The sequence below is a fragment of the Seriola lalandi genome, unplaced genomic scaffold (assembly GCF_002814215.2).
Source record: "Seriola lalandi dorsalis isolate HSWRI2012SDOR001 ecotype SW California unplaced genomic scaffold, Sedor1 jcf7180002054983, whole genome shotgun sequence".
NCBI classification, from domain to species: domain Eukaryota; kingdom Metazoa; phylum Chordata; class Actinopteri; order Carangiformes; family Carangidae; genus Seriola; species Seriola lalandi.
The window spans coordinates 1157190-1169694 of NW_019525532.1; the positions used below are offsets into that span (position 1 = coordinate 1157190).

At 39.9% G+C, this 12505-nt stretch overlaps 3 protein-coding genes and 1 non-coding gene across 4 annotated transcripts; 2 read left to right on the plus strand and 2 right to left on the minus strand.

Annotated features, from left to right (window-relative positions):
* Nucleotides 1–662: 662 nt before the first annotated feature.
* Nucleotides 663–3854, minus strand: nit1 (nitrilase 1). Its single transcript, XM_023396747.2, has 6 exons — nt 3684–3854; nt 3069–3302; nt 2221–2324; nt 1976–2112; nt 1655–1780; nt 663–1541 (listed from the first exon to the last, which is right to left on the minus strand). The coding sequence occupies exons 1-6, from the start codon at nt 3746–3748 to the stop codon at nt 1275–1277; spliced, it is 933 nt and encodes a 310-aa protein (XP_023252515.1). The 5' UTR covers nt 3749–3854; the 3' UTR covers nt 663–1274.
* Nucleotides 3855–4443: 589 nt separating this feature from the next.
* pfdn2 (prefoldin subunit 2) lies at nt 4444–7214 on the plus strand. The gene is made up of 4 exons (XM_023396724.2): nt 4444–4560; nt 5337–5425; nt 5616–5739; nt 5978–7214. The coding sequence occupies exons 1-4, from the start codon at nt 4480–4482 to the stop codon at nt 6167–6169; spliced, it is 486 nt and encodes a 161-aa protein (XP_023252492.1). The 5' UTR covers nt 4444–4479; the 3' UTR covers nt 6170–7214.
* A 585-nt stretch (nt 7215–7799) lies between these two features.
* trnas-gcu (transfer RNA serine (anticodon GCU)) lies at nt 7800–7881 on the minus strand. Its single transcript has one exon. It is a non-coding gene; the product is annotated as a tRNA-Ser (tRNA).
* A 238-nt stretch (nt 7882–8119) lies between these two features.
* Nucleotides 8120–12233, plus strand: b4gat1 (beta-1,4-glucuronyltransferase 1). The gene is made up of 2 exons (XM_023396729.2): nt 8120–9553; nt 10053–12233. The coding sequence occupies exons 1-2, from the start codon at nt 8450–8452 to the stop codon at nt 10242–10244; spliced, it is 1296 nt and encodes a 431-aa protein (XP_023252497.1). The 5' UTR covers nt 8120–8449; the 3' UTR covers nt 10245–12233.
* Nucleotides 12234–12505: the final 272 nt, after the last annotated feature.

The window sequence follows — 12505 nt, forward strand, 5'->3', positions numbered from 1 at the left end:
ATGTGGTTCTGAAAAGTTCTGAGTAATTGAACAGGTAATCAATTATTCAAGAAAATCATGGACAGATTAATCCGATAAAAAATTGTTAAATGCAGCTCTAATCGTGTGTGTCGGTGTGTGACATTCAGAAATGAGTGTGGACTGACATGATTCTTCCTTATGGGGTTTATTTGTGCTTTTTCAGCACGTAAAAGCATTTTTGATTGAAGGACTATTTTTGGTTCTTTACTCTTTTATTATTAAATAAAAGAAAATATTTGTGCTAAAACCTGTAATGATATTTTAGACAGTATTGCTTCCAATGTTGTTGTGGATAGCACTTTTCTATTTAAACATGACGATGACAAAACAGTTTTTTGTTTATCTAAACATGAACAGAATAAGACGCTCAGTAGTTTTTTGTTTGTAAATACAAACGCCACAAAATTGAACCTCAAACTTAAACCTTTTCTCATAAACACAGTTCACATTAACATATCTACTCAGTGTATGTTCATAATTCAACATTTTACACATTTCCAGGCACTGATTTTTATATAATAATATAATTTTATCATAACCTGCTTTTATCATTTTGCATATCAAATATATACATTCAGATCTCATTCATTTAAAAAATGAATGGTTTCATTGTATTGGATAAAAGAAGAGAGACCAAGAGATACTTTTCAGATTTATGAGTTTATAACATGACAAAACCTTTCAGCACAATAATATTTCAAACAATACTGCAAAAAACTGCAAGTGGATTTTTCACACACCTCGTCAATATCACTTCATCAACGTATATTGGAACAGGAATGTATTCTATAAGCTTTTTCAGAATTAAACTGTGTATCAAAACATTTTCTCCAGTTCTTACTGGCCAAAAGTGCCATCTATTGATCAGTAAGAGTATTGCCTTTACAAATTAATGTGGACCAATTTTCTTTTTCAATTTTCAAAATCAACAAAAGCTTCATCTGACAACAATGTATGCTTGTTTCTTCACACAGTAATTTAATGCTTTCACCCTCTCAGTCTGCTGTTTTTGATCAAACACGCTGAAAATGATTCCCTCTTGATCTATAATTAATGGCGGCATTTGAAGTGCTCATGATTCAGCATGACAGAAACCTAAACAAACTGAGACACAAAGAGAAGACCTGTTATGTGTTTGAAATCCAACTTCACAAATTTAATACCCTATTTAGCTCATCTCCTCTGTAATCTATTACTGACAGACCACGTCCTGTTTAGTCTATTGTCTTTTAACATTTCCACGTCTCTTGTAGTCAAGTCTTCTCCAGACTGTGGTAGAAGCCAGTGTCTCTGCGGTGCTGTTGGACCGGCATGTTTCTCCTAGTGCTGCTGACTTTTCCCAGGTCGATCTCCACCAGCATCATGCCTGGATTATCGCCTCCACAGTCACCCAGCACCTCGCCCCAGGGATCCACCGCCAGGGCGTGGCCGTACGACGAGCGCTTCTCGTGGTGCCGACCGACCTGTGCTGCCGCCACTACGAAGCACTGGGTCTCAATTGCCCGTGCACGGAGTAACACCTGGGAATAAATATATTTCAGGTACAGATACAGTTTATTGCATTTTTTTTGCTTTGTTTTGCTTAAATTTATATCTTATAGAAATTCTGGCTGTGTTATTCTGACTATCCCACCTCCCAGTGAGCGGCTCCTGTTGCTACAGTGAAGGCTGATGGGTATGTCAGGATCTCAGCCCCATGCCGTTGCAGAGCGAGCGATAACTCAGGGAATCTCAGATCATAGCAGATGCCCAAACCAACCTACGGCAACAACAACAACAACAACAAAATAGTAAAATCAAGACAAACATATGAACAGATCCTTATGTTAAGCTACAGTTGGGAAGGCCAAAGTAGATCCAAGACCACCAAATATTTTTACCTTTTTCTTAGTCTAAATTTTAAAAATCATCTACCTATCTATTAGGTGATGGCTATTATCTGATAAAATGGCACCTTGCCGATGGGAGTTTGGACTGGAGACATGAGGGAGGGTCCAGGGACGGTGAAGGCACTTTCTTTGAGGGATACACCTTTTTCTGGCAGTTCCACGTCAAACAAATGGGACTTCCTATAGACTGAAACAATGTCACCTGCGGGTGTAATAACAATGTGTCAATAATAATGAGTATTGCATGCGTTTATTTGTGTGTAGTTAAAGGAATCATTGAGTGGAAAACAGATTGTTAAATGGAAACTACCTTCATCATTAATTATGATGTGGCTGTTGTAGATTCGTCTGTCAGTCTCCCATTCATGTCCTCGTTCATGAAATCCTCCAAGAGACAGCCAAACCTGCAACTTCCTGGAAGAAGAAAAGTTGTAGAAATCCTAAACAAGAGCCAATTGTGGCAAGGTAACTACATTTTACTTAAATATAAAGACCTGACTATAAGAGCAGGACACTTAAGTTTTCAGTTATCCTGTAAATGTGGCCACCTGCAAACTGATTCATTGTTTAAACTTGTGAAATACTTACTGAGCACAAGATGGTTGCACAGTTTCAATTACGGCTGTACACAAAGTTTATTTCTTTGTATATAAGCTAAAAAGTTACAGAGCCAACAAGGACCTGCAGGCAAAACACTTTTAGGTCTGAAGCTTTTTTTTAATCTCATGTACAGAAAACATATTTTGTTTTCTAGTAGTTTAACCAGCATTTATCCATCAGTCTTATTGAACACATCTTCCAGTACAGAAAGCAGAACTGAACAAACTTTTTATGGTATAATGCTGCTTTTAAAGATGATTAAAATACCTAAAACACAGACAAACTTTAACAGATTAAGTAAAATAAATACAATATAATCTAGCAAGCACTCGACAGTAGCAGAATGCAGTGGGTGAACAAATAAACAAAAAATCTGCTGATTCCTCTATTATGGCTTTGTAAACATACATTTTAAAACTTGACGCACATGGCAGCTATAAATGGACTAATTATATCATAAATGTTTTCTATACATCGACATGCATGTGCACTAGCACTTGCCATTACATCCACTTTTACAAAATCTGAAAATGTTCCTGGAAATAACAGTTTGTGCACCTGGCTAGCTGAGTGTATCGTGAGATTGTGTCTCCTGTCAGGCTCTCAGACAGTGACAGTGTCTCCTCTCGACTGGACCCGATGTAGTCAAAGCCCTCAGGCAGGAAGACCATGCTGGCCCCTCGCTCCTTGGCGTCCTCCACCAGCTGTTTACAGGCAGAGAAGTTGGCCTCTTTATCCGGGGTGGCCGTCACCTGACACACTGCAGCCAGGGAGTGAGGTGCAGTGGACATCCTGCACAGAGGAGAGGTTATCATAAAGTGTAGAGAAGCTGCATGCCAAGGAAGCATGTCAACCATGGTTTAGCATTAATTGCACTAGTCTTTCTGTTACATATTTACTGTATCAGATTGTACAGCTTTGCAAGCACAGTGAGGATATGAGGGCATTTAAGTCAGTGTCATTTAAATGCAACATTTGAAACAAAAACGAAACCACTTCTTTAGTGTCAGTGAACTATTTCCATCTCAGTGTTTTCTGTTTACAGATATAAACTCAACTGTACAAAATCACTTACATAACACAATCCAAATTCAGATTTTTATCATACATTCCTTGTCCCTTGGCTAGCTAATAGCTGTCAAGTATATTCCCATATCAGAATAAGAAACATACCTGTTTTGCGGCCTGATCCTGTGTCTCCAGGCTGATGATCTCAAAATGCACCTGACCGTGAACATTGATCTGAGGTAACCCGGACCGCTTGTCACCTCCCCTGTTTAGTCCGTGTTAGTATCATATTGACGTTTGGGTCAGTGTTCAGTTCAGTCCTCTGCAACAGGAAGGCTTAGGCTTCACACTTCTTCTGTAATGTTCGGTGGCTAGAAAAGCATTAAGGCACATCACTGCCACCTGCTGTATGTATTTTATGTTTATGTTATTAATAAGGCACACATTGCAAAATAAATAGAAAGAAAGAAAAATGATGACTGGGACTTACAGACATACATACAGACTAATAAAAACATTCCTTAAGGCTTTGAGGTTGTTTTGCATGATATTTTTGAAAAATTTAAACATCAGATTTCTGTTTTCTTTTAAATATATATAAAAGAAAACAGAAATCTGATGTTGAAATTTTTGTGTTTGTCATATTTTTCACCAATATGACAAACACATAATGAAAACCAAACAACCCATCTCTGAATAGTAATAAAGATGAATGAATGAGCTGCTAGTTGACTGTGTGGACTTCCGTCTTATTTCAAGAGCAAGTTGTTTGTGCTCCTACCAGCCACCTAAAATATAAAACAAGAAACGAAATAAGAAAACAAAATACTGACTGTCTTCACAATCGAGGAAAAAGGCAAGAAAATATCCTTACAAGCGGGACTCTATTTGCACGCAGGCAATCGCATGAACCAGCTCTACACATCCTGCCCGGGGTCCTCCTCAGAAACACCCTTCCAAGATGGCAGCCAACAGCAGCAGCACGGGTAGCAAATCTAGCAGCAGCGCCGGAGGAAAACAGTCCGGCCCTTCAGCCGAACAGGTACCCTCACCTCCATCTCGGTCTGCTTAAGTCGCCACAGTCACTGCCGTCGTAGTTCAGCCGTGTCAGGTGGAGCTAAACCCGCTTATCTGACTCCCAGCGTGGCTACGCTAACGTTAGCTTCCCCATCGCCATCACCCGGTTCTCATTCTGCTTTCTCACCACAAAACGTTGCACCAGTCAACCACAGTGAAGCCATAAATATTATTTGCATTTGAAAACGGTTTATTGCCTGTTTATGTTTCTCACAGACAGATAAATATGGTTAAGGCGCATTTTAATCAGCATGTGCCTGTAATGGGGTGGGTATGGTTTTGGTGGATGGGAGTGGGAGAAGCTATTTTTATCACTGAAGACCACCAACCCTGTCTTACTGATGTGAAGACACACAAGTCTTAAACCAGCAAGGATTCAGATCGTTTTCTCAAGTGACTGAATACTCTGAAAACAAAACTCCTGAAACCGAAATGCTACTTTTGTAAATATAGATATCTTATCAATAAAAAAACAGTGGTGGAAAGTAATTAATTACATTTACTTGGTACTTCTACTCCACTACATTTGGACAGCATTTACTGTTTACTGATGCTAAACTGATACAAAATATAACCAACATATAAAAAAAATTATGTATTTTTATTGATTGAGCCATCCAGTAGTGTATAAAGGTAGAATTTAAAAATAGTTCAAATTAGCTCTGTTTTTACCAGCTGTAACATTGAAGTGATGTGTACATGAATCCATGAATTATTATAACTCTAGTTTTTGTGTGACAGGTGGTGGCAACATTTCAGAGGATGCGGCAGGAACAACGCAGTATGGCTTCTAAAGCTGCTGAGTTGGAGATGGAGATCAACGAGCACAGGTTGGTAGCTGATGCTCCCACCTCTGCACTGAATTCTCTTCCTTTCCTTCATTTTAATGACTGTTAAAAACAATAAAATCACTATATAACATAATCTCCAATTGATTTTTGAGTTACAGTTTTCACACCAGAAAACAAGATGTCTCAACTAAATAATTCTTAGTTATTAATGTTTGTTTTCTCCATTCAGCTTAGTAATTGAAACGCTGAAAGATGTGGATCCTTCGAGGAAATGCTTTCGTCTAGTAGGAGGAGTGTTGGTGGAGAGAACGGTAAAAGAAGTTCTACCGGCCTTGGAAAACAACAAAGAACAGGTAATGGATGAGAAAAGTAAAACAAATGTACTAATGAAATTATTTTTAAATTTCACTTGCAAACACTTTTGTCTATTGGCTGCATACATGTAGCCTTTTAACCCACTAATAACAAGCACTTTTCTTTCAGTATGTATTCATTTAAAACATACAAATTAGTCCAGAGACAACTTCAGGGAAGAATCTAAAATTTAATTTAGTGAAAAAGCTCTCACTCTCTTTCCTTCTGTCCCCACAGATCTCCAAAATTATCGAGTCCATCAACACACAGATGCAGACGAAAGGACGGGAACTCACAGAGTACAGGGAACGCTACAACATCCGGTTGGTGGGAGAGGGCGAGGGAGAGGCACAAGGCCAGTCAGCGGCGTCCTCCAGGGACAGCGAGGGAAGCGGGTCCAAAAGCGGTGCTGGTGTTTTAGTGTCGTAATTTATAATAAAGGGCTACAGTAGGGCCTTATGATTTCCGCAGTACTGAAAACACAGTTGGAGTCACAAAATCTAAGTTCAAAAACGGAACCCTACACAGGAAAACTTTGGATTCGGAGATCATTGAAATTTCTGCTAAATACACCTGGCATTGAAGTAGTTTGCAACAGACACAAATTCAAAGTGTACATAGTACTCTGCTTACGTATGTTCAGAGTGAATGCTAGTGTGTGTAAAAATACGAGTTGTTTGTCTTATATTTGCCTTCATATTGTGGCTTAAATTCAACAATTAAATTCTGCCTTCTTGCTCTCATTTACACACGAGTGAGTTAATGTTATTTTACTGTCTCAGATAAAACATTTTTTCCCCCATGTAAGATATAATTAGGTAGTTCAAAATAATTTAATAACACCTAGAACATACAAGACAAACTAGATCACATTGCATTTTGAGTAAACATGCTTTTGCATTTTTTAAACTTAAGATTTTGGACTAACAACTTAAAAATGTGAACACATAAAAGCTGATTTCATAGGCCCCTTAAGTAGGTTGAAAGTCACCCTTGTCAAGGCAGAACTGGTCCTGGAAGGCATTTACCAATATGTGTTAGAGATTATACTGTAAACATGTCACTGTAGATCAAAATGAATCTTGTCAGCTTTATTCACCTTCCCTCTGTGACACATTTTATGTGCGTCTTCAAACATAAGCCATGCATTGAAAGGCTGCTGGTTTGTATACATAATACTGATGTGAGGTCAGTTTGTATTCAGTAGTTACTAAAGCTCAAAACAGTGATGTGACCAGGGAATGCTACAGCACACCTTAATAATAAAGTCCTGTTATTAAAAACACAACATAATGTGTTTTATTCTTTTTGATCTGTAGCGCATGCTTGAGCTTGGAATGGTTAAATTAAATTAACAGTCTAAATCGGGGAAATGCCTCCTAGGACCTGATGGGTACTGTCACACTGTTCATGTAGTTGTTAGGGCAAAAATGTTTTTGTTAATGATCATCAATTAAAGAATGTCACAATTGCACTTTGTTGTGTGGTGTCTTTAATCAATGTTGTAGACTTCAGATATACATACACTGTTCATAGTGTCGCCTCTAACCTTTATCAGGACGTTAAACCCATTAAAGCAAGAATCATGCAGGTGTGATAGATTTCATATTTAGATTACATGAATGTAACCGTGTGACCAGTGGACTGCAAACATCACGGCAGTCAAGTCAAAATGGGGTTGATTGATTTCCATCTTTCTTGCTCCCAGATTTCTCTGTCTGCACTAGTGGATCATAATGAAGGTCTAACAGATATTTTCATAAAACCACTGCTTCTCTGTGTAGACACAACCTCACCTTACATTATTTATATTAGGCATAATTCACATCTGTGGTTTTCTGGGAGATTAAGGGACCCATCCTGAAGATTTTTTTTAAATGCTGCTGACACATCTATTTCTGGCCTGTGTTTTGGATAGCTTGAGTATGTTTTCATTCAAATTAAACATGAATCTAGAAAAAAAATAACGTAATTTATTTTTGTATATTATAGGGGAGAGTTGCTGAAAGGTTTGGATAAAACCATGGCTGTATAAGCAATTAGAGCAAAATAAAGTTACCGACGAGGATGGGATTCGAACCCACGCGTGCAGAGCACAATGGATTAGCAGTCCATCGCCTTAACCACTCGGCCACCTCGTCTTATGGACTGCACTCAGTCAGCACACAGAGTTTTATAGCTAACATATATCATATTAATAGTCATGAATATTTTGTTTGTGTGTAATACTCTCATGAAAACCTGAGACATGAAAACAGCCGTTCAATTTCAATGTCAGTCAGGTTTGCTAACAGCTAGCCACCTAGCAGAGCTGTAAGACCACATTCATCGGCGCCTTTACTCTAGACATTACGGTTATTACACATCGACATGCGCCGCTGTCGCAGCAGCAGCAGCAGCAGAAGCGCAGAATGATAACAACTGTGTTTTGATGGCGATCAAAGAAACTGGATTCGTCTCGTCCTTTTATTCGCGCTGTCGATAGCTGTATGAACATCTGGGGCAGCGTTGCCACTAACCAGCAAAATATGCCGTCGGGTATTCGTTGCATTTCCAGCCCAACAGGCTGTAGTGTTAGCACCGTGGTAGCAATGTAGGTAACGTTAGCTGGGACGCTTGGACAGACGTAGCAAGCCCTCAAGGCAACAGCAGCCTGCTCCGGTGTTTGGACCTGCTTTGTGTACACTAATCGGCCAGTTCACATCTGGAATGCATCTCTCCAAGAAATGTTCCGCCTTCAAAGTGGTGCTGAGTGCTCTGCTGATAGTGGCGCTGCTGCAGCTCATATACCTGTCCTTTTTATCCAAGTTTCACGGTAAGCAGCAGCGGTACCGATATTCTGAGCTGTTTGGGAGCTCTGGAGGCAAGAAAAATGGGCACCAAGAGAAAAACACGCGGAAGGAGCGTCTGAGGTATTCTCTGTCTACCGGTGGGATCTTCGACAACAGTGGTCAGTACCGGGTGTACAAGAACTTGATCAAAAGTGATTTCACCACAAATCAGAAACCAGGATCCGACCCCAGCGCCAATGTCCTGGCTTTAGCCACACACACGACCATCAACAACCTGCATCACCTGGAATCTCTTCTGGAAAGGTGGCAAAACCCTCTCTCTGTGGCCATATTCGCACATGGGCAAGATGTCAAGTTTGCCACGGCTCTGGTCTATGCCCTCAGCTTCTTCTGCCCTCAGATCCAAGCCCTGGTGGACTTCCACTTGGTCTGCCTCTCAGGAGAGATGGCCAGTTTCCCTGAACAGGACCGTGAGCATTTCGCAGGGCTTGAGGACTGCCCCTCTGTGTTCACCAGACTGGAGACCCACAGGGATAAATACAAGAACTATGCCATCAGTGGAAACGTCTCCTACCCAAACAACCTTCTTCGTAATGTTGCCCGTGGTGGCACAGAGTCCTCCTACATCCTGGTCATTGACATGGACATGATGCCGAGCGCTGACCTGCACCAGCAGTTCCTGGCGATGATCATGAGCCGAGATCCAGGGAGTGAGGAGGTTTTTGTGTTACCTGCTTTCGAGATCCGTCATGCCAGGAAGATGCCTGCCAGCAAGGCAGAGTTAGTGCAGCTGTACCAGGTAGGTGAGGTCCGGCCCTTTTATGAAGAGCTGTGTCCTCGCTGTCAGGCCCCCACCAACTACTCACAGTGGGTTAACAGCCACGTTAGAGGGACAAGCACCCTGGAAGTTGCATACACTCTCACCTGGATGGACCCCTGGGAGCCTTTCTACATCGGGCCCCGCACTGTGCCCCTCTATGACGAGAACTTCAAGCAATATGGCTTCAATCGCATCAGCCAGGTGAGTACTATAATTGCTCCAATTGCCTCTCTCACAACCTTGTCCTGAACAACTGGCCATCCTTAATGTAAAATTAGAATCAGATGTACATTTTATGTTGTTTTTGAGCTGTAAATTAATGGATTACTTTCAGTAGTTTGGGATTAACCTGTGTTACATGGTCCTTTGAGATCAACGATAGGCCTGGTATTAATCTGTATTTTTGTTAGTCAACAAATCCCATGAAAAAAAGTCTCAGTGGTTTCTAACAATAATAAGAAAAGTAGTTGATAACAAGAAAAATGTGCTGTTTCCAGCCTTATCCTTTTAAATGTCTTCATTCAACTGACTAAATTTAGTAAATGTGGCTCTGAATAAAGCTCCCTGAAGTCTGAGAAAATAATCTTTCCTCCTTGCTGTCACCTTTCTTCTCACCTCCCTTCTCACCTCCTCTCCTTTCCCTCTCATCACTTCCCACTTTATGTCTGCCTTCTCACCCTCTCCTCCCGTCTCCATCCAGGCCTGCGAGCTCCATGTGGCCGGATACAGGTTCTCTGTGCTGAGCTCAGCCTTCGTGGTGCACCGGGGCTTCAAGATCCAGGGGGAGTTCCATGCCAAGAAAGACGAGGAGAACAAACACAACCGGGTTCTGTTTCGCAGCTTCAAAGAGGGCCTGAAAACCAAATACCCATCCTCCACAAGAAGATGCTGAGAAAAAATGAGGACTCTATATCCTGCATCAGTCTCTAGTGAAATAAGTCTTCTGCTGAAATGATGAACGTACATTTTTTCTTATTTTAACCAGATTTTAGTTTCCAGTCAGGCTCTCCCTGGCCAAAGCATCATCATTTTTCCACAGTGTCTTGTGATGATAGAACAGTAGGAGTTAAAGCTAATCCAACTCTTGGTCTTATTTCAAGTCCTTCCAAAAATGAGCAGCAGGGAAATGTTCTCCAGGGATTTCTGAGAGCGTCCTACTAGTTGGGACTGAGAGGAAAAAACTGGCTAGCGACTCATGAGATTACTGCTTTTTGAGTCAAATACACATTTAAAGTTTAGATGGCATTTGATCTACGTTACTCCTGAACTATACGAGGTACATGTTCTATTTTAAAACATGTTTGAGCTTGTCCATTTACAAAAATAGACTCAAAAACGTGATGACAAGTCACAGTCTCTATCCATTCAAAGAAACAGAAATCCAGAAATGTGACATGAAGTTTAAAGTTCTACACCTCATGACAGCTGATCAAAGATTGCCTTGTTCCATGTAGTTCAGCGGAAAACACATCTAGTCGTCCCTGATGTCAAATTTACAGTTTGACATTATTAAAAAAGCAAAGGAAAAAGGGTCTTTCTGTGGCAAAGACTGAACCATGCTGCTGGATGCAAATGCATTTTATAATGAAAGAATGTGATTGATCTGTAAGGTAACGAGTTCTCCATCTACACATGGTTTTCAACAATTTTGTTAGATTTGATATGATGATGTTGATGAAACAAAATGGCAATTCAGTCTGTTTAAGTCTTTCACAATTGTACACTTTTCAGTGTAATTGGAAATTAAGTGGGACGCTTTGAAATCTGTGCCAATCAGTGACGTGCTCCGGCCACCAGATGGCAACAGAAACTTGAGTGTTAAGCGCTCGGTTGCTGTTCATATTTTAGCCTGAAGTGAGTGTTAGAAACGCCACAGAAGAACACAGGGATTACACAACACCAGTGTTGTTTGGTGCTCAGAGGGATGTGAATTCACTCTGCGCCACAGCCATCAGCACATTTCAGAAGTTTTCAGTACGCTGTCGGTGCTTGTTCTTGCCTCAAACTGTCTGAGGTGATTACTCACACATCACAAGGACAACAAAGCACTGGGAAGGTTTATGTAGAGACACTAGCATTTTGCCAACACTGTGAAAAACTGCTGTATGATAACACTGAGGATCTGACACTAGTAGTCGATTAGATTATCTAAAGCTGGGTTTTTTCAGCCCTTTTAGAAGAGTGTATGTGACTGAGTGACTGAGCTACATGTGGAGATGTATCATGGTTAGTGGGTACAAAGATAAAAGCAGCCCGTGTTGTTAAAAGGATTGCTCTGGAAATACTTATCTCAACACCACTAGAAACAAATGGCAAATTATAAACCTAATGCTTTACTCTGTAACCTACTGGTACATACAAACAGTATCAAACATTGACTACCACTTTTCTCATGTCTGTTTAGTGAATATAAGAAGCATACACAGAAGATGATGTTTGGTTACTTTTAAGTGTTAAATTGTTATATAATTGTTGATTTTGGAGAGTTTTAAATATTTTTTTTCCTTCTTGTAGTGTTTATGATATATTTATTGTGAAAACATAATAACAAATCATTTTTTTAATGACCCCAAGCAGGAAAAACTGTAGCACAAAATTGTGTGATTGTGCGAAAAATTATGTTTGGTATGGCACATTTAAGATTTTTGTTTTAGAACTACTATTAAATAATTTTATTTGGTATTTTTGGAGTGAGATCAATTTCAACAAATTACCTTGTGTGATGATGTGAAGTGGTGCTTTGTTTTTCATGTGTCTTTTCCTTACTTGAAAATGCAGTTTTTGTATTTATTTTTTCTTTTGTGTTCACAGAGTATAATGCTTGATTTGTATTGTTGGAATTTATATTAAACCCAATGGAGGACTTTTATTTAACCCATAACTGTTATTCACTATAGTTTTATTAAACAAGATGCAGTCTTTGGTCGCGGATACTGAACAACACCCCCAGTCATCAGAAAGCTCTTTAAGCACTTGGAAATGCCCAAATCCAATCAATTAACTTCACCAGAGGGCTTTATAATGACAAGTAATGTCAACAGAGTTTCCAGAAGCATCATTTAAATAGGAAGTAAAGAAGCTGAGGGCAGGACAAGCCAAGGAAACATGACACACATGCCATTGTAAGAGGCAACAATAAAGCAGATTTCTTTC

What these genes read in the sequence shown, in the direction of transcription:
- nit1 (XM_023396747.2), bottom strand. Translation starts at nt 3,748, where the DNA reads ATGTTCACGGTCAGGTGCATTTTGAGATCATCAGCCTGGAGACACAGG. An exon ending in CATCATAATTAATGATGAAG is followed by an intron (nt 2,113 to 2,220) that starts GTAGTTTCCATT and finishes TTACACCCGCAG; the next exon opens with GTGACATTGTTTCAGTCTAT. An exon ending in CAGGAGCCGCTCACTGGGAG is followed by an intron (nt 1,542 to 1,654) that starts GTGGGATAGTCA and finishes ATTTATTCCCAG; the next exon opens with GTGTTACTCCGTGCACGGGC.
- pfdn2 (XM_023396724.2), top strand. Translation starts at nt 4,480, where the DNA reads ATGGCAGCCAACAGCAGCAGCACGGGTAGCAAATCTAGCAGCAGCGCC. An exon ending in CCGGCCCTTCAGCCGAACAG is followed by an intron (nt 4,561 to 5,336) that starts GTACCCTCACCT and finishes TTTGTGTGACAG; the next exon opens with GTGGTGGCAACATTTCAGAG. An exon ending in TGGAAAACAACAAAGAACAG is followed by an intron (nt 5,740 to 5,977) that starts GTAATGGATGAG and finishes CTGTCCCCACAG; the next exon opens with ATCTCCAAAATTATCGAGTC.
- b4gat1 (XM_023396729.2), top strand. Translation starts at nt 8,450, where the DNA reads ATGCATCTCTCCAAGAAATGTTCCGCCTTCAAAGTGGTGCTGAGTGCT. An exon ending in GCTTCAATCGCATCAGCCAG is followed by an intron (nt 9,554 to 10,052) that starts GTGAGTACTATA and finishes GTCTCCATCCAG; the next exon opens with GCCTGCGAGCTCCATGTGGC.